At 40.4% G+C, this 26,028-nt stretch overlaps 1 protein-coding gene across 2 annotated transcripts in view; it reads left to right on the top strand.

Moving 5' to 3' along the window:
* fras1 (Fraser extracellular matrix complex subunit 1) overlaps window positions 1-26,028 on the top strand; it is a 341,854-nt gene that overhangs the window by 104,387 nt on the left and 211,439 nt on the right. For both annotated transcript variants that reach the window (XM_085785897.1, XM_085785896.1), the window contains exons 8-11: window positions 8,066-8,167; window positions 12,022-12,213; window positions 15,605-15,694; window positions 17,663-17,810. In XM_085785897.1, coding sequence (XP_085642023.1) covers window positions 8,066-8,167; window positions 12,022-12,213; window positions 15,605-15,694; window positions 17,663-17,810 — 532 coding nt within the window. The remainder of the gene's footprint in view (window positions 1-8,065; window positions 8,168-12,021; window positions 12,214-15,604; window positions 15,695-17,662; window positions 17,811-26,028) is intronic.

Genomic DNA, 26,028 nt, shown 5'->3' with positions numbered 1-26,028 from the left:
CTAACGGCGGTAGCTAAGCGAACATCAGGACGTCAGCTGTTAAAACCCTCCCGTTGTCGGACACGACATGAAACTACTCCAGTTAGCTCAGTCATGTTGTAACTAAGATATCCGCTGGAGAAAATATTTTTTCATGTCGTTTATTGAGTCACTGAGTTATTAAAGTTAAACAGGTAGCTAACGGTTAGCCTGACTAATCTATGATAACCATGACTAATTACAAAAATGTGCACACATAAATAGTAATGTTTGTCCAATCATTGGTTTTATAAACTTTACAAACATCAGATTAGCCTAAACGGTGATATAGTGACGTGAAAAATGAGATTTAAAGAAACTCTTGTCAGTCAATTTGTTCTCTGGTTTTCTACCTGGAAGTAGTTGTAAACAACAATCAATCAATTTATTATTTAAAGTGCAAAATCACCATGGTACATGGTCTCAATACACCTTACAATAAAAAAATAACTAACAAGGCGATTTGTTCTATTATTATGTCCATAAAAGATGTGTGTGTGTGTATGATGACAGCTCATAAATCTGTACTTGAGTAACTGGGCACATATTTTCTACAGTATTTTTGTGTTTCTCTACAAAATCTATTAGTTTATATTTTTGTGATGACGGGGAGAGTCTGACGTGTGCATGTGTGTGTGTGTTTTTTTATTTTTTTATACTGAGATGAAAGCTCTCGTCTTCTTCCTCTCCCTCCCTCCCTCCCTCCATCATCTCTTCCTCCAGTCTCAGTTTGCGTCACCTCATCTGTCCTGCTCTGGCTTCCTCCTGCTGTGTTTACACTACACACTACTTCATCCCTCTCTCTCTCTCACTGCCAACTCCTCCTTTGATCAAAGAGTGTCCCATTCTGTCTAATGTGTGTTTGAATCTTCCAAGACATAGACACACACACACACACACACACACACACACACACACACGAGCGCCCACGCACACACCAACAACACACATCATCAGTTAGGCTATGTTTACGTCGTCATGGCTTCAGATGTGCGTCTTTTTTATTATTTTTTATTTATTCTCTCTCTCTTCAGGGCGTCAGCAGCAAGTGTCAGCGACATCTCAATTTGTGATTTATTAAAGAGAATGAATTATGTTGCCGTTCTTCTGATATCTAATACACAACCACAGCTCTGTGTGTGTGTGTCTGTGCAAATGGTCACAAGTGCTGCAGTAAATCAGCCTTTCAGCTCATGTAATCCAAGTAAATGTTGGAATAACAGTCTCAGTGTGTGGAAGAATCACATCTCCACAGTCTTTTTTAAATATTGACCACTTCAAACCACATTCAGCCTTGTGTTTTTTTTTTTTGCTTTTTACTCACATGCAGAGAAGGCGGGAGGATCGAACCAGTCCTGTTTTATTGTTTATTGTATGTAGCCTTTATTTATATCAGATTAGTCCCATTGAGATCAAAGATAGATATCCTTTACGACGTACGTCTGGCCAAGTGGGCAGCAACATTACAGTTACACAGATTAGATCAAACATCATTAAATCTTGCTGACAGACAGTTAGACAAGTAGACTGCTGTTGTGGTTACACCAGAGCTTTAAACTCATTCAGTGTAACAAAGGCTTGAAGTTGAAGTTCAGATTGTGGTTTAATCCAAGCATGAAGCGCCAGAGACCTACTACTGTAAATGCTTTCTTGACCAGTTCAGTTTGTACACTGGGGACTACAGTAGGTTGTGACGTCCATGTTTCCTTGTTAAAAGACAAGACAGTTGACAGATAATCTGACTCATCATCCAAAGCAGTAAGGAGACTGAGGTGGATCATAACATGAAGGATGAAGCCTTTTTCAAATTAGGCTATCTCACAATGTAAAAACACATTACGTCTCTTTAAAATAAACAGTAACAGCTTCTCATTCAATGGTGTTTTACTTTCTGTATTGTAGATCCATACTGAAGACATCATAACTACGAAGAAACACATATGGAATTATGTCACAAAAAAGTGTTAAACAAACCAAAATATGTTTTATATTTTTTGTTGTAGAACATAATAAAAAAAAAGAAAGAAAAAAACATTGAATGAAAAGGTGCGTCCAAACTTTTGGCTATAAAATATACTATATAAATATAGGCTATATAAAATCCTCTTTGCCAAATGCAATAAGACTTGTATAGCAGTTCATCTGTGCCCAACAGAGAACACACTGAACTCTACAGTAGTAATAACAGAGTTCTTGCATCATTGCACCATTATTTATTTATTTATTTACTTAGTTATTTGGGGATATTTTATTACAGATTTGTGACTTGTTTCTATTTCATTCTTCTTATCTGCTATTTGCACTAATATGAATACCTGCTGCCGAGGCACAATCCCTTCCCAGCCTGGGATGAATAAAATAATAGTCTTATCTCATCTTCAGCTTCGTTTCTATTGGTCCACCTCAAGAGGATCCAGTTTAGTCTGTTTTAACCCCCAGATGTTCTGCTGCAGAAAAACATGTAAATGAGAAATGTTTAACTGGGAATTCAGCTGCATTAAAAATACCGTCTATTAGAGCACGGAGAGAGGCAAACAGATAAAGAGCGGCAGCCGGCTGACACCAGGCTGAATGTAAATAGCCTCTGACGAGACCCAGCCATATTCTCGGTTTTGACCCGCTCATGTGTTTTTGTTATTTGTATTTTTAGTATTTTTAGCCACGGTGCAGAAATAGTGAGTGTAGAAATCCACATTAGTCGAACACTGGGCTGTAACCTCTGTGATAATGATCTACTTTGCTGGGAAAGAATGAAATGATTTGCATCCTTCAGACTCGCGTTTCAGTTTTTAATGAAACTTTTGAGTCTGAAAAGGGCAGAAATGAAAAATAATTACTCGAGCTCAAAAGGTTACGTTTGTGTGGATTGTTAGTTACTGGTGCTTTGAGGAACTGGAGGTTTAGAGAACTGAGACACACAGAGCTTTGAAAAACCACTGATTAATACTTTGACTCCTCGACTCCTGACACGGGGAAATTAGGTTTTATAAGCTTTTGTGTAAATAAAATGTGCAAAATAAATGTTGTTTTTATATCGGTGAGTTTCTGAGGAGTGAGCTGCTGCACAGCCGCCATCTTGGCAGCGTCTGACACCGCCCCCCAAACTCCAAAAATAGGCAAAGAGGTGGAGCATGTGTGGATAAAGTGGCCACGCCCCCCTCAGTTCTGCCTCTGGTGGTCATTTGAGGAACTGCAGATCATGCAGCACTTTGATGTTAATGTTGTTTTTCTGCCCCGGAGGTTTCTACTTGGTAGGAAAAAATGATGTGTGATTGTGAGAAGAGCAAAAATCTTCAAACATTCAGGCTTTTGTTAAAGGAATAGTTCACCAAAAAAATGAAATTCAGTCATTAGTGACTCACCAGCACCTCATGCTGATGAATACTCCGGAGTAGTTTTTTAGGTAACACTTTATAATGAGTACACACTATTAAGCATTAGTTAAGCATTAATAAATATTGAATTCATCATTTATAACACATGAATACTCATTAGTATGTAGTTAGTAAACATAGTTATAAATGTTTTACTCATCATTGATAAGCACAGTAGTTATGGATTAGTAAACACTGAATTCATCATTTATAAAGCATGTTTCTGACGTAAATACTCATTAGTAAGTGGTTTACAATCACAGTTGTAAATGTTTTACTCTTCATTAATAAGCTCATCTATATAAATGATGGATTCAGCATTCCCAAGCGCTCTTACGCGTTCAGTATGAATGGTTAGTGAGTGTTAGTAAATGTTTTATAAAAACTCACAAATTTCATTTCCAATGGATGACTTATAAACAGTTATTAATGCAGGAATTCATGAATTCAGGCAGTTACAAAGCACTTACTACTCGTTAATTAAGTATTTTGTGTGAGCTCATCTAAAGTGGGCACTATCTATGCCTTATAGAGCATTTACAAATGAGATATTAAGATTCACAAGGAGAGACACAACACGATATGGTTCATATTGCATTGTATTTATTGCAACTTGGGAATATTATAAGAGTCTGGTAAAAATAAAACTGATCAACCAGCGCATCCAGCGTTTACCATTTGTATTTATAAACGAGTCTGTGGCGGCCGCGACTCTCTCCCTGCTCTCTCCCTCTCGCGCACACACGGGCAGATGGACAGGTCGTGTTGTGACGGTAACATGCTAATGCTAGCTATAGTGTTCTGCTATCCGCCCCCCATGGGGGGGGTTCCCAGTAGTGAAATGGCACCCGGGTACCGCCCAAGCCGAGCGAGTACTCGGATATCGGCTTCAGCCCTACAAACAATACGGCATCTACACTGATATCAGTTCACTCCGAACCATAGACTGTATAAAGTTCCGAACATACATCCATGACCCCGAAGCAGTCTTTTGCCCCCTGTTTTTGGTTGCACGCGCACCGGCGGCCGCTGGACGTGTACGTCGACGAGCCTACGTCATCAACGTCACAACGCCTGGACGACGCTGGGAGGCGGCAACACTGCAGCCGGTGCAGTCTGGTGCAGCAGCTAAGATGAATGGAGAGTTGGAGACGGAGAACTCTGCCCAGAATCGACGAGTCCGGCGGACGCGGGCCCAGAAGAAAGCCGGTGTGGAGATGGATATCGAAGTCGGCGGTCGTCAGCGGCACTAGTGGTGAGTATGTGTTCGTTTTGTTTGCTGCCACACATGGTCCATGGATGATAGCTAACGTTAGCTTGTCTGCAGCTGAAGGCTTTAGCTCTCGCTCCCTGACGTACTACCGCGACATGTAAACACACATTTCAGGACTGCTGACTTGTATCATCAGAGCAGCCTCCTTTCATATTTAATAGAGGGGGGACAATAACTGACTCTCATCTGTCAGAATGTGCCTGCTGTAAAGGATAATCATAGCTGAAAATCACAGGTTATTATGTCTGTTCTGATTTTACAAGCCAATGTGTGACTGTGTGTGTGTGTGTGTGTGTGTGTGTGTGTGACTTAAGTTAAATATCCTTTTTTTCCCCCCTCTTTTCTTTATTTTTAAACTGTTGCTAATTTTCCTTTTTTGTTCTCTAAATTGCAGTCCAAAATCTGGATCAGGCCGTTTCCCGGTACAAGAAAATTCTCTGGCCGTTTGGTCTGCTGCTTTCAAGCGTGTTGGGATGGACCGGAACACTGCTCCAACCGCAGAGAGCTGCCCCCAGCAAATATAAGGAACTGACTTAATTTTTTGATACAGAAAAAAACAAATTAAATAGGCTACAGAAGGATTTTTTTCAAAGAATTATTTGCTGAACTTAAACTTCTGTGATCCACTGTTGGCGTTTTTATTCTGCCATGCTTACCCTTGTTTTACATCAACAGAACAGTTACAATATGTTGGGAAGTTGCAATAAATACAATGCAATATGAACTATCCCTTTGTGTTGTGTCTCTCCTTGGTCTGTTAAGATAACCAAGACTTTTATGAGTCTTGAGGCATTGCAGCCTTAATATCTCATTTGTAAATGCTCTATAAGGCATAGATAGTGCCCACTTTAGATGAGCTCACACAAAATACTTAATTAACAAGTAGTAAGTGCTTTGTAACTGCCTGAATTCATGAATTCCTGCATTAATAACTGTTTATAAGTCATCCATTGGAAATGAAATTTGTGAGTTTTTATAAATCATTTACTAACACTCACTAACCATTCATACTGAACGCGTAAGAGCGCTTGGAAATGCTGAATCCATCATTTATATAGATGAGCTTATTAATGAAGAGTAAAACATTTACAACTGTGATTGTAAACCACTTACTAATGAGTATTTACGTCAGAAACATGCTTTATAAATGATGAATTCAGTGTTTACTAATCCATAACTACTGTGCTTATCAATGATGAGTAAAACATTTATAACTATGTTTACTAACTACATACTAATGAGTATTCATGTGTTATAAATGATGAATTCAATATTTATTAATGCTTAACTAATGCTTAATAGTGTGTACTCATTATAAAGTGTTACCGTTTTTTATTCCTCAAAGACAGTGCATCTGGAGACCTGGGAGGCTGGTTCGTAGTCCAACGACTACACTCTCGTGTTCACGCGACGCACGTGTGCATCCAGCCAGACACAAACAGGTCCATAAAACTACACAAAAACCTTGAAATATTCCTCCACACTGCTCGTCCGCGGCAATCCAAGTGCCCTGAAGGGATATAGTCCAGAGTTTACCCAAAACGACGGCCTCCCGGGTTAGATGCACTTTGAGGAATAAAAAACTAATAAACTGAATTTCATTTTTTGGTGAACTATTCCTTTAACATTTAATAGTTGTTTCTTCAGTCCAGTTTGGATCAGATGAGAACAAAGCTCGGTCATGTTCGTCTTTACACAGATATGTGCTGCTCTTTATTGTGATTACTCCACGTTTTAATGATGATGTGCAGAACGCTATACAGGGTTTTGATCTTTGGTAAATGGCTGTAATAAATGTTTGATCAGTGTAAAAGTGTCCGATACTAAATAATGAAATAATTAACATCCTCCAGGCTTCGGTCAATATTTAACCAAAGTGTTTAAAGTCGAGTGAGGTGAGGTGAGGTTAGGATTTAACCTGACAAACTCCAAATTTAGGCTGATTATTTATTTAAGGCTTTGAAACTCATCAGGGACGCAAAGCTTTGAGGGGACAACCTCACTTCACTTTTTAATTTTTTCGGTGTCCTGACGAGAGGGATCACCAGCGTTTCCTCTGCCATGTTCACAGAGAGAGAGAGAGATAGAACTTTATAAAGACGCAGCGTTGCCCTCTGCTATATTTTTTATTTTTTAAAAAATCCCATCACCACCCAGTTAGCGCCGCTTTTATGATTTCAGATCAAAAGACGGAGCAGACATCAAGGTTAAAAACTGGGCTCAGTTTGTTTGAAAAGCGAAAAAAGTTGAGCAGGATGTCAAGACCTCATATAACTGTTATTTTTTTCTTTTTTTTAAATATATTTCAGCGACTTTATATTTGGAATCTAGTCTTTGCTGAAACATCAGTCTAACTATGTTTAGCCAACTTTTTAGCAGAAGCATAAATCTGGTAAAACAGCAAAACAACTAAGAGAAAACAGCTTAATGGGCCCAGAAACAGCTGCTCTGCTCTCTGCACCTGTTCCTCTGTCATTACTGATACAAACCTGCGACTCGCTCATTGTGCTTTTTAAAAAGTAGCTCCACCGTGTTGTCCTCATGCTCTAAAAGAAACCTTTCAAAATAAATGAACAGAGCAGTAAAAGATAGATGGATAAATGGATAGATGGATAGATAAATAGGATACAAAGAGGAAGTATATGATGAAATATATCCTACAATGTCTAAAACAATAGAATATACGCTACAAGTGTAAAGGGAGCAGCCTAGACATAGGTTAAATACTCTGCTACATAATTGGAGTGCAATACATAGGCCTAATTTAAAAATGATATAGCTAATACTAGTGCAAAAGGGCCAAAATCCAAATCAAAAACAGCTGAATATAAGAAAACGGCCTGTAAGACGACATGTAAACTATGAATCATTTACTTTATTTGATGCTTCACTTTCATAATTGATTATCAGAACAGAAGTATCTGTTTCCAGATTTCATCAATAATTAATTTTCATTCATTAGCTCCAGTCTGATGGAGTGTGACGTCAACACACTGTTTCCACTTCTTCTCTTTGTCTTTCTCTGGGTTTAAAAGTTTCAAGGAGAATTGTGTTGACATCTGACAGCTGCTATTTGCTCTTGACAACAAAAACCGTGTGTGTTTTTGAGTGTATGTGTGTGTGTGTGTGTGTGTTTGTGTTTGTATGCCACGCACACTCCCTCTCCCCCTGACTCCCTGCACGCAGACCAAGACACTCATTGGATTTGAATGAGCTTTGAGTTTCCTACACACACACACACACACACACACACACACACACACACACACACACCCTCTGATTCACTGTGTGTAAGAGCTGTGTCAGTGTGTGTGTGTGTGTTTGTTTCTGTGTGTGTGTGTGTGTCTCTGTGAGGTTTGGTCTTAATGTGTATCTGTGTGTGTGTTTGTAATCTCGGCAGCACGGCGAGCAGTGGCAGAAGAGCGCCTGCACCACCTGTGTGTGTGACCGGGGTCAGTCCAAATGCCACACACACACCTGTCGGCCCATCACCTGTGACAAGGTGAGTCCTCTTTCTGTCTTTTTCTCTCACACACACATACACACACACACACACACAAACACACACTCTGACATTCAGTTTCATCCAGGATTCACCTCATACATTCGTCTGTGTGTTGAAACTCTAATGGCTGCAGAGACGTTTCACTATGCAGCTCCTCACACAAATGTCTTCGCTTCTCTTTCTGACACACACATGCACATGCACACACACACGCACACCGTAATCTTAAACTAAACCTAACACAACCTGCAACCAACACTGGTCCTCATAAAGACATAAGTACAGCTTCACACACAGATGCTGCTGACATTTAATTGTTAATTGTATGCAAATTTCAGACTCTCGGCTTCCACTCTGTTGTTAGTGGAGTCAGACAGGACTGATACTACACAATCCAGATGCACAACACAACATTAAAAGGCCACACACACAAATATATGTCATGGTTATAATATTGCACATGATAAAAGGTTATGTTTAAGTAGGAGCTTATGGCTGAAAAGAATAATAATTCATGGCAAGACCTGATTAAAAAGATAGTTCGTGATTTTTTATATGTTAATAGACCAATTGATTAGAAAGAGTGATACAAAAGGAATAATAATTCATTGTTTTCATGTGTCCTGAGTTAAAAATGTTTAAATGATGATTGATCATCTATTCTGCAGGAACTGCTTTTACCTCGCAGGTATAGAAAGCAACAGAGACAGTAACAACAGTAAAAATAGTTTATTTTATATCATTTTTTGTTTATAACTTTTCACTTAAACCTTTTATCAAAACCACTTGCATAAGTTATTTTTGGAACTTCAATTGTTTTTTTTAATTTTCTTTGTCAAGTCTGTGGTGAATGTGCTGCACAGCGATAGATTGTTGATGCCTGTTTCCGTGTTGAAAGAGAAGAGAAGCATATGTCTGACTGAAGAGAAAAGCACACTGAATGCTAACGTGTTGTGCTTGTGTGGTTTTTCCACCTTTTTACTTTATCTTTTTCCCCGGCAACAGGGCGTAACATATACATATATACAGTACATCGCAATACAAGTAAAGCTAAAAGATGAGACTAAGAACAGAGCAAATATTGGAGATAAAGTTGTGGTGCAGCTACAGTAACAAATAGAGAATATAAAATAAAATAAAACATGCAGAGTAGGCCGTTTCACTATCACATAGAGAGGAAGAGGAGGTGTTTTAGAGTTTGATTTTAAACTACAGCACATTTAGGATCATCTCAAGGTTCAGGCGAGAAGATAAATGGGCTCTGGCACCAGCCGGCTGGAGATGACTGTGTGATAAGCCAGTGTGTTTCACTGGGGCAGAAAAGCTCCTTATACTTTTATGTTCCCTTGGACCGGAGCGTAACAGACCTACAGCTGAGAGTTTATATTCTTTAAGCATTTAAAACATGTATTTTAGCCCTAAGCTACTATATAACTACTGTAGCAGCAGCACTTGAAACTGTAAAACTATATTCTCTATATGGAGCTGGAAGCTTAAAGAGCAGAAGAGCTGCAGTTGTTAAATAGTCTCTTATAGAGCAGTCGTCCTCTGTGAACTGAAGGCACCAACGAGTTTCTTTAAATCAAATCCACAAAATCAAAAAACCAAGAATCAAACCATGAAGCCATGAAGTCTCGTCCTCAAACAGCTGCCTTTTCTATTACAGTGGAGGATTCATATAGCTACACATCTGGAGCTGTAATGAGTATTTCAGACATCTGGATGTGAGACTCGTGTGTATTGGAACAATGCAACATGAACAACAACATACGTCAGCCTCTCGTTGTTATCTTTTGTCTTTTCAGAGGGGATCTGTCGGAAACGAAATTAAAATATTCTCAGTCTTCTCCTATAAATTACTTGTTGAAAAGAGACCAAACATTTCCCATGAATCACAACGGTGCAGCTAATTGAAGTAAAGAAATATAGAATCGTTATAAAAAACACAATAAAACGTCAGAAGTATTTGAAATGATCTGATGCATTTCATTTTTTACAATAAAGAGTAATTTTAAAAAGCTACACAGGAGGATGTGAGACTTAATTTTTGATTTATTTGTTGGTAATTTAATAAAAACACAACAGAATAAGCTGTACCTACAAGTTTATAGTGTTAAAATATGAGACTAAATACAACATACGAAGGCACAAGTGACAACAAACTCAGATGTTATGGATCAATCAGTCAAATTGTATTTATATTGCTCCTTTCAAATGTATCAAATATAATTCAAAGTGCGTTATAGGTTGAGGTTGACAAACAAAAACAACATAAGAACTGAGATAAAAAAGGACACTGCAACATGGTTATTAAAAATAGAAACAATCTGTAAAATAACAATAAAAAGGAATAAAAACTTTAAAAAAAATACATGAAAGAAACAAGATCAAGAATCAAAGATAGAAACAATCAGTAAAAACAATAAAATATGGATAAAATCGATAAGGTTTTGATAAGACAAGATACGTTTTCAGTCTATTCATAAGAACATCAATGCTTCCAGCTCCTCTCAGACATTATATGTTACTGAGCTTGTAAAGAGGAAACACTGCTGAAGCTCTTTGGTGTTTCACTCAAAGTGTCCAAATCTTTAACTAAAAACTTAAAGGAAAAAATATTCTCAGCTTTGATTTCAGCACAGCTGAGGATGTTTTAACAGTCTATTCCCTCCACTAATGGTAGCAGACAAAAAACAAAATCCACTGCTTCAAAGAGACGATCCAAACCAAACCAAACCTCCCCAAACCAGCAGCACTAGCAGGCTGATAACTACCTGCTCTGCTCTGGAAATAAACGCTCAGATTCACTGAGTTGTGACATGATGACACTTTTTTTGACTAGAAAAAGTTACGTTATTCAGTCTCAGAACAAAAAATTGTGTATTTCTGGTGTTTGTTTCAAAATTTTGCCAATGGGTGGTCTGATTTGTGTCAGTTTAGGGGTCCTTGATGTTAAAAAAAAGGTTTTGAGAACCACTGCCTTAGTCAATGAAGACATGGGACAAAGTGCAGTTGACTGTTTACACTCAGATGACTTCAATGACACGCAGTGACAACTGTAAATAAGCAGCAAATATTGCATTTTAAACATCTTAAAATATGAGTTTGTAACTTTACTTTACTTTATTTGTTTATTTAGTCGGGACAATGCATATTAATGGACAGTGGACAGTAACATTGTAGGCACATTGAATTACAGTAATAATCGCCAGCAGAATGTTATTAAACATGTAAATAACATAGACAAAATGTTCTTATATTATGTTTTAACAACTACAGTATCACTGTTTTATTATTTTTAACACATTAAACATCAAATATTTACACTTACAGCGTTGCCTGAACAATATTTCCTCAGCGGATGGCTACGGATAGCTTCAGAAAACAAGAAAAGGAAATAAACAGGAAATGAATGAACACAGGTGACCTATCAGGACATGATGTCATCAGTAACTCGCCTGTCAAAATAAAATCCTCTTAATAAACTTTTTAAACCCTTTTTTACTGTTATTTTAAACTACAACTACATACAAATCATCTATTTCAAAGCAAACATTACAAATGAATAACATAGATGCCTTTAGTTGAATTTTACGTCTCTCAGCTCAGATTTCAAATTAAGTTGTACTGTAAGAACTGTCTGATGGTCCAACGTGTTTGGTGTGTTTGGCCCTTTAATGATGCAACACCTCTCTCCTCCATCCTCTTATCTCTCTCTCTGTTGAAACACCAACCTCAAAAAAAAAAACAGCATTTCCTATCAGCTCCTCAGATTTCCTCTGTCTTGCTTCATCTGTATCGAGCGTGAAGACAAACACTCACTGTTTCCTTTCTCTCCTTTTCGCTTGCAGGGTCAGACCAAAGTGAAGCGTGCCGGTCAATGTTGCGATGAGTGCGCCGTCGCCAAGGGGAGCTGCCTGTACGAGGATGCGGTGCGTTACCACGGAGACATGTGGAACGGCACCGGCTGCGAGTTCTGCAGCTGCAACCGGGGTCAGGTCGTCTGTCGCAGAGCCGAGTGCGGCCGCGTCGAATGCCCACAGGTGAGCGTGGAGAAAGAAATAACATAAAATAAAAGAAGTCGTTATAAAAACCAAGAGGAGAAACTGAACTCACGCCTGTGAACTTCTGATGTGAGTCTGAAGTGGCAAGGCAATTTTATGGGAGGGGAGAGGAAAGGAGAGGAGAGGAGAGGAAAGAAAAAGAGAGGAGGAGAGAGGAGAGGAGAGGAGAGGAGAGGAGAGGAAAGACAAAGAGAGGAGGAGAGAAGAGAGGAGAGGAGAGGAGAGGAGAGGGGGGACATGAAGAGAGGCGGAGGGGAGAGGAGAGGAGAAAAGGAGAGGAAGGGGGGAGAGGAGAGGAGAGGAGAGGGGGATGGGAGGAGAGAGGAGAGGAGAAGAGAGGGGAGGAGAGGAGATGAGAGGACATGACATGAGGAGAGGAAATGAGGAGATGAGGAGAGGACATGAGGAGAGGACATGAGAGGAGAGATGAGGAGAGGAGAGAGGAGAGGAAAGGAGGAGGGGAGAGGAGAGGACATGAGGAAAGGAGAGATGAGGAGAGGAGGAGAGGACATGAGTAAAACATTTTTAACTGTTTATAAACTGCATACTGTGTATATAAATGAAGATGCTTAATTGTGTGAACTTATTATAAAGTGTCACTAATATATTTGGTCTGGGTGCAGACTGTAGAAATCCACATTAGTCAAACTATCGACTGTAACCGTCTTTGCTGGGAAATAATGAAACGATTTGCATCCTTGAGACTCGTGTTTCCAAAAAAAAAAAAAAATCTCTGTTATTAGGGTTGTTGAACCTTTTGAGGAGGATTTAGTCTCTAGAGGCGGGAGGAGGAGCTCAGAGGTCCAGGAGCCAGTTGAGGTGGTGAGGTCTGGAAGTCCAACTGGGAACACCGACCTCAAGGATGGATATGGATGGAAAAAATATCCTTAATAAGGTTACATACAGAGCCTGTGTTGTCATGGTTACACTGGCCAAGGTTGAACCAAATGGTCACGAAAAACACAACAGCTTTGTCCACTTGAGGATTTGATTTGAAACATTAAAAACACAGCTAGAGACCATAATAAGCCAGTTGCACATTCGACATGTGAGGTTAATTCTCGTGTTTTATTCAGGTTGAACTTCCTGAATCAGATCTGAAGTGATTCCTCTGGATGTATTATTATTATTATTATTATTATTATTATGGTTTTATTTCCTGCAGCGTCATCTTTGTTGGTTTCCACTTGATCCCCCCTAAACTCTCCCACTCTCACCTCCCAAAACGCAGCGTGTCAGCACCCAGAAATCCCATTTCCTGGCTTTCAAATTGGCCACTAAGACGATAATGGAGGATGTCACTATCTTCATTGGTATTTAGGAGGAAAAAATCCAGGGTTGGATGCAGAGGGAAGGAAGAACGAGGGTGGGGATGATCATTGGAGGTTGTAAGGTCGACTGCTCCCATCACAGATAATTCACTCAGTCCAAACGAAGCAAAGTGAAAGATAAATGAAACCTTTAATGATCTGTGTGTGGAAAAAAGAAAAAAGAAGAAACCTGCAGCTCAGTGTCAATCGTTTCCCCTCCATCAGTGTCTCAGCGATGTGCAGCTCACACTTGGCCCAGTTACAGATGTAGGACGTCAGACGTCGTGGGAGTTGGTTTATTTTGTTGTTGTTTTCTTTTATTTTTGGGGACGAAACACACAAAGGATTTTCCCCAGGTTATTAACCGTTGTTCCCATAGTTACTTTTTTATCCCCTTTTTTGACCCATTTTTTCCCCCCCAGCGCCACGTCGCCTCAACACCTCGTCCAGTCAGTGTTTTCTTATGTCAAGCTGATTTAATAATATTGCTTTAATATCCCCTGCCACGGCCAAATAAGCCCTCGTTAATCATGTTGTACGGTGATAATTACAGCTGGTAAGTGTCATTAGCTGTAAGTAGAATAACTGGCGTCTGTCCAGCAAGGTCACTCGGCTTAGAAGATCAGTCCCTTGTGTGTGTGTGTTGGTGTGTGAGACAATTAAGACAAGGTTACAGCTTTAATGACGAGTGTGTGGGTCAACAGGCAGACAAAGGCGTCGGGGTTCAGTCACTGGAGGAGGTTTATGAGTCCTCATGGAGACACCTGGCTGCTCTCATAGTGTCACTGTGATGACACTGGGAACAGCAAGAAACTGTACAAAGGAAAGTTAATAACTCCGTCGTTACCAGGGCCGAGTAAAATACTTTGACCCCCCGGCTAGAAACTTTTTAAGATTAACACAAAGTGGGACATTTGGAAATGGAGAAACAAGGTTTTAAGGTTTTCACCCCACTGAGTCATGATCATTATGATCAAGAATAAAATCACATCAATCAAAATCAAAATCCAGCCTCATTTGCCTCAAAACGTCACAGACTGAAACTTTATTTACTCATCAAGAAATAGGCTACATTTCTACATAATAATATAGAAGGAGAATACAGAGTGGATACATCAAACATTTGCAAAGGCTTGTCGATAAAAGAGTTTTAGGAAGAGTTTTAAAAGACTCTAAAGAACTGGCCAGTCTCATTTCAACAGGAAAGCTGTTCCACAGTTTGCACTAAAGGCTCGGCCTCCCTTAAGTCAATAGCCGAGACCTTGGAGTGGTAAGTAGAGCTCCATTCACCGACCTACAAGTATTGTCAAAGTCAAATATATTTGTATAGCACGTTTAAAAAACAACCACGGGTGCTGCACAGGTCTCAGATGTAACAGATACACATTCATGCTCCGGTGGCGGTTAGCATCCGCCGCTAACGCCGTCTTCCCAGCTCACCACAACGGCTTAAAAGGTCACATCAACAGAGCGGTGCCATAGTTCATTTAAAATCCTATTCCTTTATTCTCCCTCCATTATTTCTATAGAAACTTGAAAAATAACTTTAAATAGGCTATTTTTCAGTTTTACCAGTTCAGCCAAAAGTCTGAATGTTTTTGCCAAGTGTTTGTCACATATCATGATATTATTTAAATCAGTCTTCACAGCAGCAGCATCGTCTGCAGCAGCTGAAACACTTGAAATGAGGAAGAAAAATTAAATTTAGTTTCAGTCAAGCAAGATGAGCCAAAAAGTAAAGAGCCAAATGATCACAATTTTGAAAATGTAAAAATGGAGCAGAATGAAAACACTCATTAAAAACTAAAATAACATCGTAAATAACCACACGATGACAATTCATTCTGATTAAAAAGGAATGAAATCTTGTTGGTATACCAAACGTTAATTGAAATATTCTGTTGGTTGTGGCATTTTGAAGCACGACTGTGGAGTTTATACTCTGTTTTTCACTTTATTAAATCTCTTTAAAATGAAATGTAACACCATGGAAGCCATAGAATCAAATCAAAATTAACATATATATCATTTCTTTCTTTCTTTTTTTTTTTATCTTTCAGGGAGCAGAGCTGGTTCACCTGCCGGGGAAATGCTGCCCAGAGTGCTCCTCTGTGAAACCTTCCTGTGTGCACGAGGGAAAATCCTACAAGGTACCTTTTTCTTTCTTTCTTTTTTTTTTTCTCTAACCTCAGACGCAGACGACAAGTTTTCTTTGAGCTGCCAAATCAGGCAAGAAATCCAAAGTGTGTGGGTGAGACAAAGACACCACGGGGCTTCTGTAAACTCTTATCCTCCCAAGACAAAAAGAAAGAAAGTGACAAAGTCTCCGTGCAGACTAGAGGAAGAGGAGGAGGATGCTGCTGCTGCTGATGCACAAACACATACACAATGCATGAGTATGGAGCTGGATATAGATATACGAACACAAAGTCTACACAGTGGTAATTAAAGTTGACTAAATGTGTGTTTTAAGAGCCGAGCTATCACGTTACTACCGGCTGCAACAAGAATCTGTGTCTTATTATTCTGGCCCATATCTGGCAGAGCGATGCAGCTTCATTATTTATAGGCCAGGCCTGAAAACCCAGAATGCACAGGCTTTTAATGTTTTGGGGTTGCTCATGTAATCCTGCAGGACGACCTGCTGCCACGGCCACGGCCACGGCTTGGAGTCGGCTATTATCCTGTTCCAATAGATTTTTCCTGGTCTCCCCGATGAGTTCCTCCTGTGGCTTGTCTCAGCTTTGCTTCCCTTCCCCCCCCTGAAAGGTTAAAGCAACAAGTCGGAGACTGTGATTTTGTTTCCCCAGAGATTTGAATCATTTTCAGTGGGGAAATGAGTTAGAAGAGTAAAAGAGTGTTGATTTTAAGTCACATTAATGAGCTTTTTATACAAGACTGGAAGAAGAAGAAGAAATTCCCTGCATGGTCCCGTCCCAGGTGGGAATAATATACAAGATAAGAATAACAGATAAAGAAGATGAAGAGTCTGATGATTCAAACTCAGCCCTAAAAACAGCTTCAGTCCTTTTTGTTTCTGCACTGAGATCTGCTCGGGGGGATAAATGACCCTCCTGCTCCTCAGCTGCTGCTCCTGCTGAGCTGCAGGTTTCACTTCAGTCCTCTGCATCTTAAAGAGTCCTGGCTTTGCCACCTGCCACCTGTTTTGTTGAAGAAAAGAAAGAAAAAACATTTCATTTTTCTGCATTAGGGTCGTCAGTGAGCGTCTGTTCACCAGCTCTTGCTTTGAAAAAACATATATATATAGGAGTGGTGAGTATGCGACACATGCAGCTGATCTGGATTCAGCTCAGGCTCCTCATCTGTGTGGCTTTAAAGGGATAGTTGAACATTTTTGGCAAATTCTCCTCTCACCATAACCCTTATAGTCATAGTAGTAGGTTCATTACCTTTAATTATCGGTGCATGTTGTTTTGAGATCAGCGGGGCAGAGACGCGAGCTGCTCAGTGAACACAATGGAGGTGAACGGCACATTGTCCCCTGTCCCTCATCAAACTCATCAAATACACAATCCAACAACTCCAAAACGCTCTGGTGGACAAGTTGTGACCTGCACATTCACCACGCTATGAGATAATAATGTAACATTACGAGACAGAGTTGTTTTCGAGGCAAATGCTTAGCAGAAACGAAATCCGCTGCTGGGCGGAGTGATTTCACAAGCGCAAGTAGTTCAGAGTATTTGCTTCATCTGTCTTAATGTTACCTAATGTTACATGATTATCTCATAGCGTGGTGAATGTGCAGGTCACAACTTGTCCACCAGAGCGTTTTGGAGTTGTTGGATTGTGTATTTGATGAGTTTGATGAGGGAAACCAAGAAATCCCATGAGCCTCCGTAGCGTAGCTCTGAGCAGCTCGCGGCTCTGCTCCGCCGTTCTAAAAATAGCTTGCACCGACAATTAAAGGTAACGAACCTACTGCTATGACTATAGGGATTATGGCAATGGGCCAATTTGCGAAAATGTTGAACTATCCCTTTGACACTGAAACTCAGCTTCTTCAAAGTTTTTAGCACCAACAGTGGCTCTTTGTGCATGAGGACAAATTCAACTTCTGAATTTTCTCTCTCTTTCTCTCTCTCTGTGTTTTCCAGGACGCGGCTCGTTGGACCGATGGAAGCTGCCGTGAGTGCGAATGCCGCGATGCCCAGGTGACTTGTTATCTGCGCTCCTGCCCCACCTGCCCGCCGGGCACGCTGGCCGTCACCCAGGAGGGACGATGCTGCCCGGAGTGTCGCCAAGGTACGGTGCTCGGTGCAAAAATGTGTTTGTGTGGTGACTTTCCTGCCACATTCCTCTGCTCTGGCAAAACCCTGTTGCTCCTTTTGTCCCAGAAGTTTCACTCACACTCAGACTCATAGGTTCATACAGTATAAAACCTCCTGGATGGATGAGGCTGAAGGCTTCAGTGAACGATCTCCCCTCAGACACTCAAACTCATCAACAACATCTGTGAAGTTTAGTTGTTTCGTTGAGATGAAGTTACGCACATCCTTCAGATTTTCAATTTATCTTAAGATCTCATTCATTTCCCCAGAACATCCTGATGTGTTTACGGGCATAAAAAACTACGTGTCTCTGTGCACACTTGGTGTTATTTTCCACCACTGTGCGTGCAGAAATTGGTTTCTTTGCCTTTTTTTGATTTCTCCCTTGTTTGATTATTGGAGCAAAGATTAGGGTTGATGAAAAAAAAGCTGTTCTCACTCTTTTGATTCAGTGGGAGAGAAACCAAATCGTTGAGTCTTCTGCCATCTAACTCCTCCGCTGATTGACTGTTGATTGAATCTGCCTCCCCCCCCTCGGGCATCCTATATCAGTTTCTCATTAGAATATAAAAATATTCCAAAAGGCATGTAAAATATTCTTCACAAACCACTCTATCCTCTCTTCCTGCTGGTTTAGTTTTTCCTCTGCCTGCTTTAGTAACATTAATACATGTAGTGAAAGTAAGACTTGGTGAACTGGGAAACCTCAGTGGTCTGGTGACAAAGCCCACGGCCGGCGCCCACACACACACACACACACACACACACACACACACCTACACACACACACACACACACCAGGCTTAAAGGCTTATTTTGCATTCATTAACTGTTAAACAGCTGCATATTCTGCTGTGGAAAAATGAGCCGACAAAGTACAGGTCATTTTTCATTTCATGGACCTTTTATGGCCTCAGAGGGGCGAGGAAGGGAAAGTGGGTGGGTGAGGAGCTGCACCGTGTTCAGATAAAAAATATTCTGTTAAAGGGATAGTTCAACATTTTGGCAAATTGGCCCATTGCCATAATCCCTATAGTCATAGCAGTAGGTTTGTTACCTTTAATTGTCGGTGCAAGCTATTTTTAGAACGGCGGAGCAGAGCCGCAAGCTGCTCAGAGCTATGCTATGGAGGCTAATGGGATTTCTTGGTTTCCCTCATCAAACTCATCAAATACACAATCCAACAACTCCAAAACGCTCTGGTGGACAAGTTGTGACCTGCACATTCACCACGCTATGAGATAATAACACCACTTTTCCAGACAGAGTTGTTTTAGAGGGAAATTTATGCAAAACCGCTGATGCACGGACAGTTTTTCAGCAGTCTCTGCATTTACCTCTAAAACAACTCTGTCTGGTAACGTTGTGTTATTATCTCATAGCGTGGTGAATGTGCAGGTCACAACTTGTCCGCCAGAGCGTTTTGGAGTTGTTGGATTGTGACATTTGAAAGAGTAATAAGACGTTCTTATGTATGAAATCCCCCCAAATATGTGTTTCTATGGTTGAAAAATTGAAACAAAGGTTAAATGTGGTTACATTTTTTACAGTGATATCTTTGGAAGAGGTTGATCAATAAAGTTTTGAGTAGATATACACATTATCTATCAAGAATAAACCACATTGTCACAATCATTTAATGAGAAGAGGTTAAAAAATATATTTTATTCCAACTTTATGGAGTGTACAGTGTATATGAAAACACTGACACTTTCAAATATATTTACATGAACATGTGCAATATTGTCTTTGTGTAGATGTTATATCAACATGTTTATATTTATTTATATATGATGATAATACAGCAACATCACTCTTGATATAGAAACATAGAAGTCTTAACATAGTCACATTCAAGCTTCAAGTGGGTCAGGTGGGCGGGGCTTCATCATGCTGATCATTTGATTGATTGGTGGGATAATAAATCATTCATCCTCCTCCTACTCACTCAGACAGCTTGTGACTTTACTGCTCAGGTGTGGAGAGATGCCACCGACCAGGGTATAAATACACTTTTAGTCACACGCTAAAATTACTGCAAATGTAAATCAGAAGCCGGTTGGATAAATAAAGAAGGAAGTGGGAGGGAGAGAGAGAGGGGGGAGGAAGGAGGGAGGAGGAGGGGAGTAGAGGAAGCCTCATAAACACAGAGACAGAGAGAGTTTATAGATGTGCCAGGCAGTCAGAGGACAACATCCAAATTGTCCTTGGGGGGGGAAGGAGAGCGGCGACGGTGGCAGCAGTCGGCCAGGCTGCTGTGTGTGTTTCAGTGGCGTCGCCTGAGGACGGAGAGACCAGAGCAGCCACACACACACACACACACACACACACACACACACACACACACACACACACAGTCACTGTAAACTATCCTCACTGCTGCTTTTAACTCTGGCTTTTTTGAGTCAAACCCTTTTTTTTAAAACTTTATTGTTACAGTGACTGACTAATTCAAGGTGGACGTGTCATCCCGTCACATCTGTGCGTTCAGTTTTTTTTTTCTTTTTCTTTTTTTTCCGTCAGAGTCCAACTCTGTGTTGTGATGAGCTTTTGAATTTCTGGATCCAGGTTTTATTTATTTCAAACAAAGGAGGCAGCGTTTGAAGTTTTGGAAAAAGTAGTTAAACAAAAAAATGGTGAAACTTTCTGAACACGATGCCGCTCCTCACCCGCCCAAGCCCCTCTCTCCTCCTCACCCTCCTCCCCCTCCTCCCTGAGGCCTTAAAGGTCCATGAAATGAAAAATGACTTTCACTTTGTCAGACAATTTTCCATGGCCAGAAAATGCACCTGTTTAACAATTAATGAATGGAAAATAAGCTTTTACCATGACACGGTGTAACTGCAGTGGTGACCTTTCTCCACTTCCCCGCTCAACCCACCTGTTCCTCAACAGGAAATACCATCAATTAATAAAAATAAAATACACTGAAGGGGGCGAGAGATTGAACCAAAGATCTTCTGCAAACTACACACATCACTTCAGATCGATGAGAAGAGGCTCCGATGTGTTCACTGCAGAGTTTCAGATGTTTCATTCAATACATCAACAAAACACCAGGCTATGGTTCTGTATGCGTTTACATGAACATAGAGAAACCTGGTTATTCATATCCCTGTTTACACTATAAATACCAGTATCTCAATTTCTGACAATTGCAGCTTATTTGCGTAGGCGTTTGTGATGTTAAAGGAGAATCCCGGCCATTTTTGACCCCTAATTGTTTTAATTGAGTTGCACCATAGCTACCCGGCGCTAGGGATAGCGACAACGCTAACCTAATGGGGCAATTCTTTCAACCACAACAAACACTCAGAAAACAATCAGATATCCATGGTACATGACTGGAATCCTTACGAGACACCACTGGACTCATATAGTGTACAGTATAAACAGTATAAACTTTGTGTTTTTGCTTGTTGTGATGATTTCTTTACAAAAATAAACGGTCGAGCAGTGCCGTGGTAATGTCCATAATATCTCCGACCGTTTATTTTTGTAAAGAAATCATGTGAACACACTGTAGTTACAGTAACGAACATATACACTGCAGTGCATACCTTCGTCGCCATGGTTACAATAATAATACTAATTTTGTGATTTGGGTCACAAGGAGGACTTCCTCGACATTAGATGATCTCTGTTGTCATGGTTACAGTTTAAGACTGTGATCAACTTGCCGGTGTCGCACGTCGGGAATCGAACACGCCACTCTTCCTGTATCAGTCTCTGTTGTGTGTTGTGTTGTTGTGTTGTTGTGACTTTTCCCCTTCGCTCCCATTGTAATTACTAGCCTACAACCACTGATGTTGCCTAGCAACAGGACATAACCCAGGGTCATAATAACCTGCTGCACACACACACACACACACACACACACACGACCCACTGCCTCCTGTTGTTTCATACAGGAGGACGATCTGAAAATAATTCGGAGATGCCGGTGGTTTGTCTGCTGGAGCCACCGTTGATATTTCTGACATTTGACTCATGGCAACAAAGTTTCTTTAACCGTCACGTCCGGCTAAATAAAGGTTTTATATTTTGAATGTGACAGATGCGTCACTCAAACCATTAAAACCCCCTCAGTTCATTTAAAGCAGATAACAGCGGCACGGCCGTTTCGGCTAATGCTGTGTTCAAGGCCGGCTTTTGAAACCGTAAGTTACAGCTTCAAGTCACAACTACGACTTGGTAGCGTTCCAGGTAACCCGTAGCTCGTGTTTTTACCGTCCTGTTGTCTGTGAAAGTTCCCTATAACGGCCACTCGTAACTTCCGACCCGTGAACTCGTACCAGATCGAACTGGTATGACTTCACAGGAAGGAAAAACACAAAGTACGAGTTTCCTTGAACGCACCATGAGTTAGCAGCCCCCGCCCTTGTCAGGCATCAATTGGTCCTCGTGCTACGTCACCACATTCACGCGCATCCCTTGGCTGCACACACAGCCCTTCATGCCGTTCTCTCCCCTCATTGGATAACACTTGTATCCCACAAGGAAAATTTTCTCCTCGGGTTACAGCAGAGCAGAGTGACGGAGAGACTCGTGTTTAGGCTGAAATACTTCATGTAAGTGATTGCTGACGGAAAATAGGACTATTTAGGACTTATATTAACAAAAACATTCCACTGATATCTGCTTTAATAATAGACGCAGAGGTGAAAAGCAGCCAGTGTCATGCAAAAGTTTGGGCACCTCTGGTCAAAACTTCTGTTAACCTGAACAGTTACAAGCAAGCAAGTGGAAGATGAAATGAAGTTACGGATTTATTTATTTATTTAAAAGGATCTCCATTAGCTGATGCCAATGTCAATTCAATATCACAACAGTCAAATAGACATCTTAATACATCGTGTTTGCAGTAATCTTACATTTTACGCCTTACATTTGATTGCATTTAAACAAGTTGATATTAGTCTTCATATCAATCATTCATTTAACAGGAACAAAACAGGGATAAGATATAAAATATGAGATGACGCATTCCCTTTACATTTTAAACAATATATGTACATTTTTCATTTTCATCGTTTACGTTTTCAAAATGACAGAAAGGTTTGGGCCCCCTGCATAGTTAGTAGTAGCTAGTAGGCCCCCCCTTTGGAAACTATCACAGTGTGTAAATAGTAAATATCTTGTCTGATACCTTGGTCAAGTCTCCTGGGTTTCCCATTCTTCTGCAGGCTGCTGCTTTGTTTCTGCTTTTCACTCTAAAACTGTAGAAAACAAAAATAATTCACTGATATTGCTTAAAAAATTGAAAAAGAGAGTTTCATGTTTAACTTGTGGAGATCATTTAATCTTCCTCTCGCTGAACTGTTCACATTAACAGAAGTTTCGTGCCCAAACTTTTGCATGACACAGTAAATTGGAGACTTGAGCTGACTTGAGATGTAGTGACCTTACAATGACTCAGCAGAAACAGTGATGACGTCATTAACTGAGCTACAGTCGACCCCTTCCCTTTCCCTCACATTTACCATGTGTTGCATTCACTGTTATCTTTCAAAGTGGAAGGTGAATGATTGGGTAAATTCAATTAGAGCTGTTTCCTCAGTGTATTCCTGTGAGGTGTGGAGTCTTATTCATTTGAATTAATGGCTATTTATTGTGTATTATCTGCACAAAATGCTCCAGTTTTAGTTTAAGAACTGTTAAGACATTAAGATGAAGTTTGACCAGGGCTGCGCAAATTTTTGCATGACAGTGTATTTATGAAGATAAAACACAGAATAATCTCACCAAACATCATAAATTCTTAAAATTTTTAAAGATTATAGTGTTTTCTGTGTCTTTTTACGATACTTAAACTTTTGGCCTTAGCCGACGGGCTCCTGATGAACAGAGTAATTGATTTCTGAGATTTTTAGAAGCTGGAACACTTTGGCTGCTTTTCAATAAATCTCTTTTATCATCAGTTTAAAACAGATTTGAGTTAAAGGGATAGTTCAACATTTTGGCAAATTGGCCCATTGCCATAATCCCTATAGTCATAGCAGTAGGTTCGTTACCTTTAATTGTCGGTGCAAGCTATTTTTAGAAGGGCGGAGCAGAGCCGCGAGCTGCTCAGAGCTACGCTACGGAGGCTCATGGGATTTCTTGGTTTCCCTCATCAAACTCATCAAATACACAATCCAACAACTCCAAAACGCTCTGGTGGACAAGTTGTGACCTGCACATTCACCACGCTATGAGATAATAACAGAACGTTACAGAGTTGTTTTAGAGGTAAATACAGAGACTGCTTGATGAAAAACTGTCCCTGAAGGCAACGCGCATCATTGGTTTTGCATGTATTTCCCTCTAAAACAACTCTGTCTGGTAATGTTCTGTTATTATCTCATAGCGTGGTGAATGTGCAGGTCACAACTTGTCCACCAGAGCGTTTTGGAGTTGTTGGATTGTGTATTTGATGAGTTTGATGAGGGAAACCAAGAAATCCCATGAGCCTCCGTAGCGTAGCTCTGAGCAGCTCACGGCTCTGCTCCGCCGTTCTAAAAATAGCTTGCACCAACAATTAAAGGTAACGAACCTACTGCTAAAGCTAAAGGGATTATGGAAATGGGCCAATTTGCCAAAATGTTGAACTATCCCTTTAATGCTGTCCATCAACTGTCTCTTTCTCTCTCTCTCTGTGTTCACCCACTCAGAACATGTGTGTGTTTGTGTGATTATCATGTTCGTCGGAGTGAATGGTTTCTATGATTTCCATGTTTTGCGTTCACACATTACACTACGTCGCACATGTGCAGCAGCTGTCACAGCTCATGTGTTCCTGTGTTTGTCAGTGATGTGTCTCATACCCTCATAATGCACCGCCGCCGTGTTCTCATGTGCATAAATATGATTTAAACATGATTCAGCCACTTTACGTTACATTTACACCCCGATGCAGGAGACAGACCTGTGTTCTCACTCGTTATAACTCTGCATTACTCTACTTCGTCTGCTTCGCCTGCCTGACTGAGAATTGGATTTCCTCGCTGTGTTTTAGTTTGTGGCTAAAAATAGGAGAGGAAAAAGAAAAAGAAGAGGAAGAAACACATATGCTCTCTTTCTCCTCCGTTCCCAACTTGAACCGTAAATCTTCCCATAAGCCTATTAATCATGGTTGTCCGCTCGGGCCCACAGGTCGGCAGCCCTCTCCTCTCCACCAGCCGTGCTGCGTTCAGGTCCCAATGGGAGAAAGCTGTGTGGACTGTGAGAGCCTCCTTACGGGTTTTTGACCCAAAATGAGACACTTTTGTTGACACACGTCTTATTATCTTACACCAATATGTAGATTGATGCAGGGGCTTCGCCTTGTTATGAGATGTTTAGGGAATTCTTTATGATAATTAGCTTTTATAAATGTCATAATTTGACATAAACTGAATATTTTACTAAAACTGATTTCTCCAACACAGAATAGAATATAATTTCTTTATTGACGTTGTAAATCTCATAAACATGAGGAATGAATCTAAATCGAAGAGTAAAACGACTTTGTGCAGTTGTTTTCCATAAGAACAGCTGACTCGGCTTGTTTTATGCAGATTTCTGTGAACACTACTCTTTTAATCAGTGACTTGACAGAATTTACCACAGTTGCAGATGCTGTAATGTTGATTCATCTTACAATCATCAGTTTCTGCATCACTACAGTTTCTCATCGGCCCACACTTAAAAGCAGTGCTGCGATAGTTTCTCCATTTGTACAAAAATCTTTAACGAACCACAACTAGAAAAAAGAAGAAAAGAAAACTGCAACACGTCGTTTTAAATTTTTGCTCTGTGGGTAAAAGTGTCATTAAACAGACGTTTCCCTCTCTCCCATGAGGAGTCCTGCTTTGTTCTTAGCGCTGCTGGTACCAAGCTTCATAAATAAATCTTCCTCTGAGGAAAGGCCGCTCGCTCTTTGCTTTGACTTTCACTCGCGAGTCTCTGGAGGGAGTTTTCTGAAGCGTCGTCGCTGCTGTTTAATCAACAGTTTATTGGACAAATTGAATGGATTTGAACCTGTTAAGTGGCCAGAAGGTCCTGGGTTTGATCCCCCTGTGTGGTGGAGTTTGGATGTGGAGCTTCCTCCCATGGTTTAAACCGTTTTTGAATACTTTTGATTTTTGCCTTTTATATACCACATAAAAAATGTTCACCATACCCATGTTTGGTATCTTTTTTTTCCAGCACAACTTCATCTATATGATCTG

Source organism: Trachurus japonicus, chromosome 9 (genome assembly GCF_045865225.1).
Source record: "Trachurus japonicus isolate A0001 chromosome 9, Traja_1.0".
NCBI lineage: Eukaryota > Metazoa > Chordata > Actinopteri > Carangiformes > Carangidae > Trachurus > Trachurus japonicus.
The sequence above is the reverse complement of the archived record's forward strand: the minus strand, read 5'-3'. Positions and strand labels throughout refer to the sequence as shown.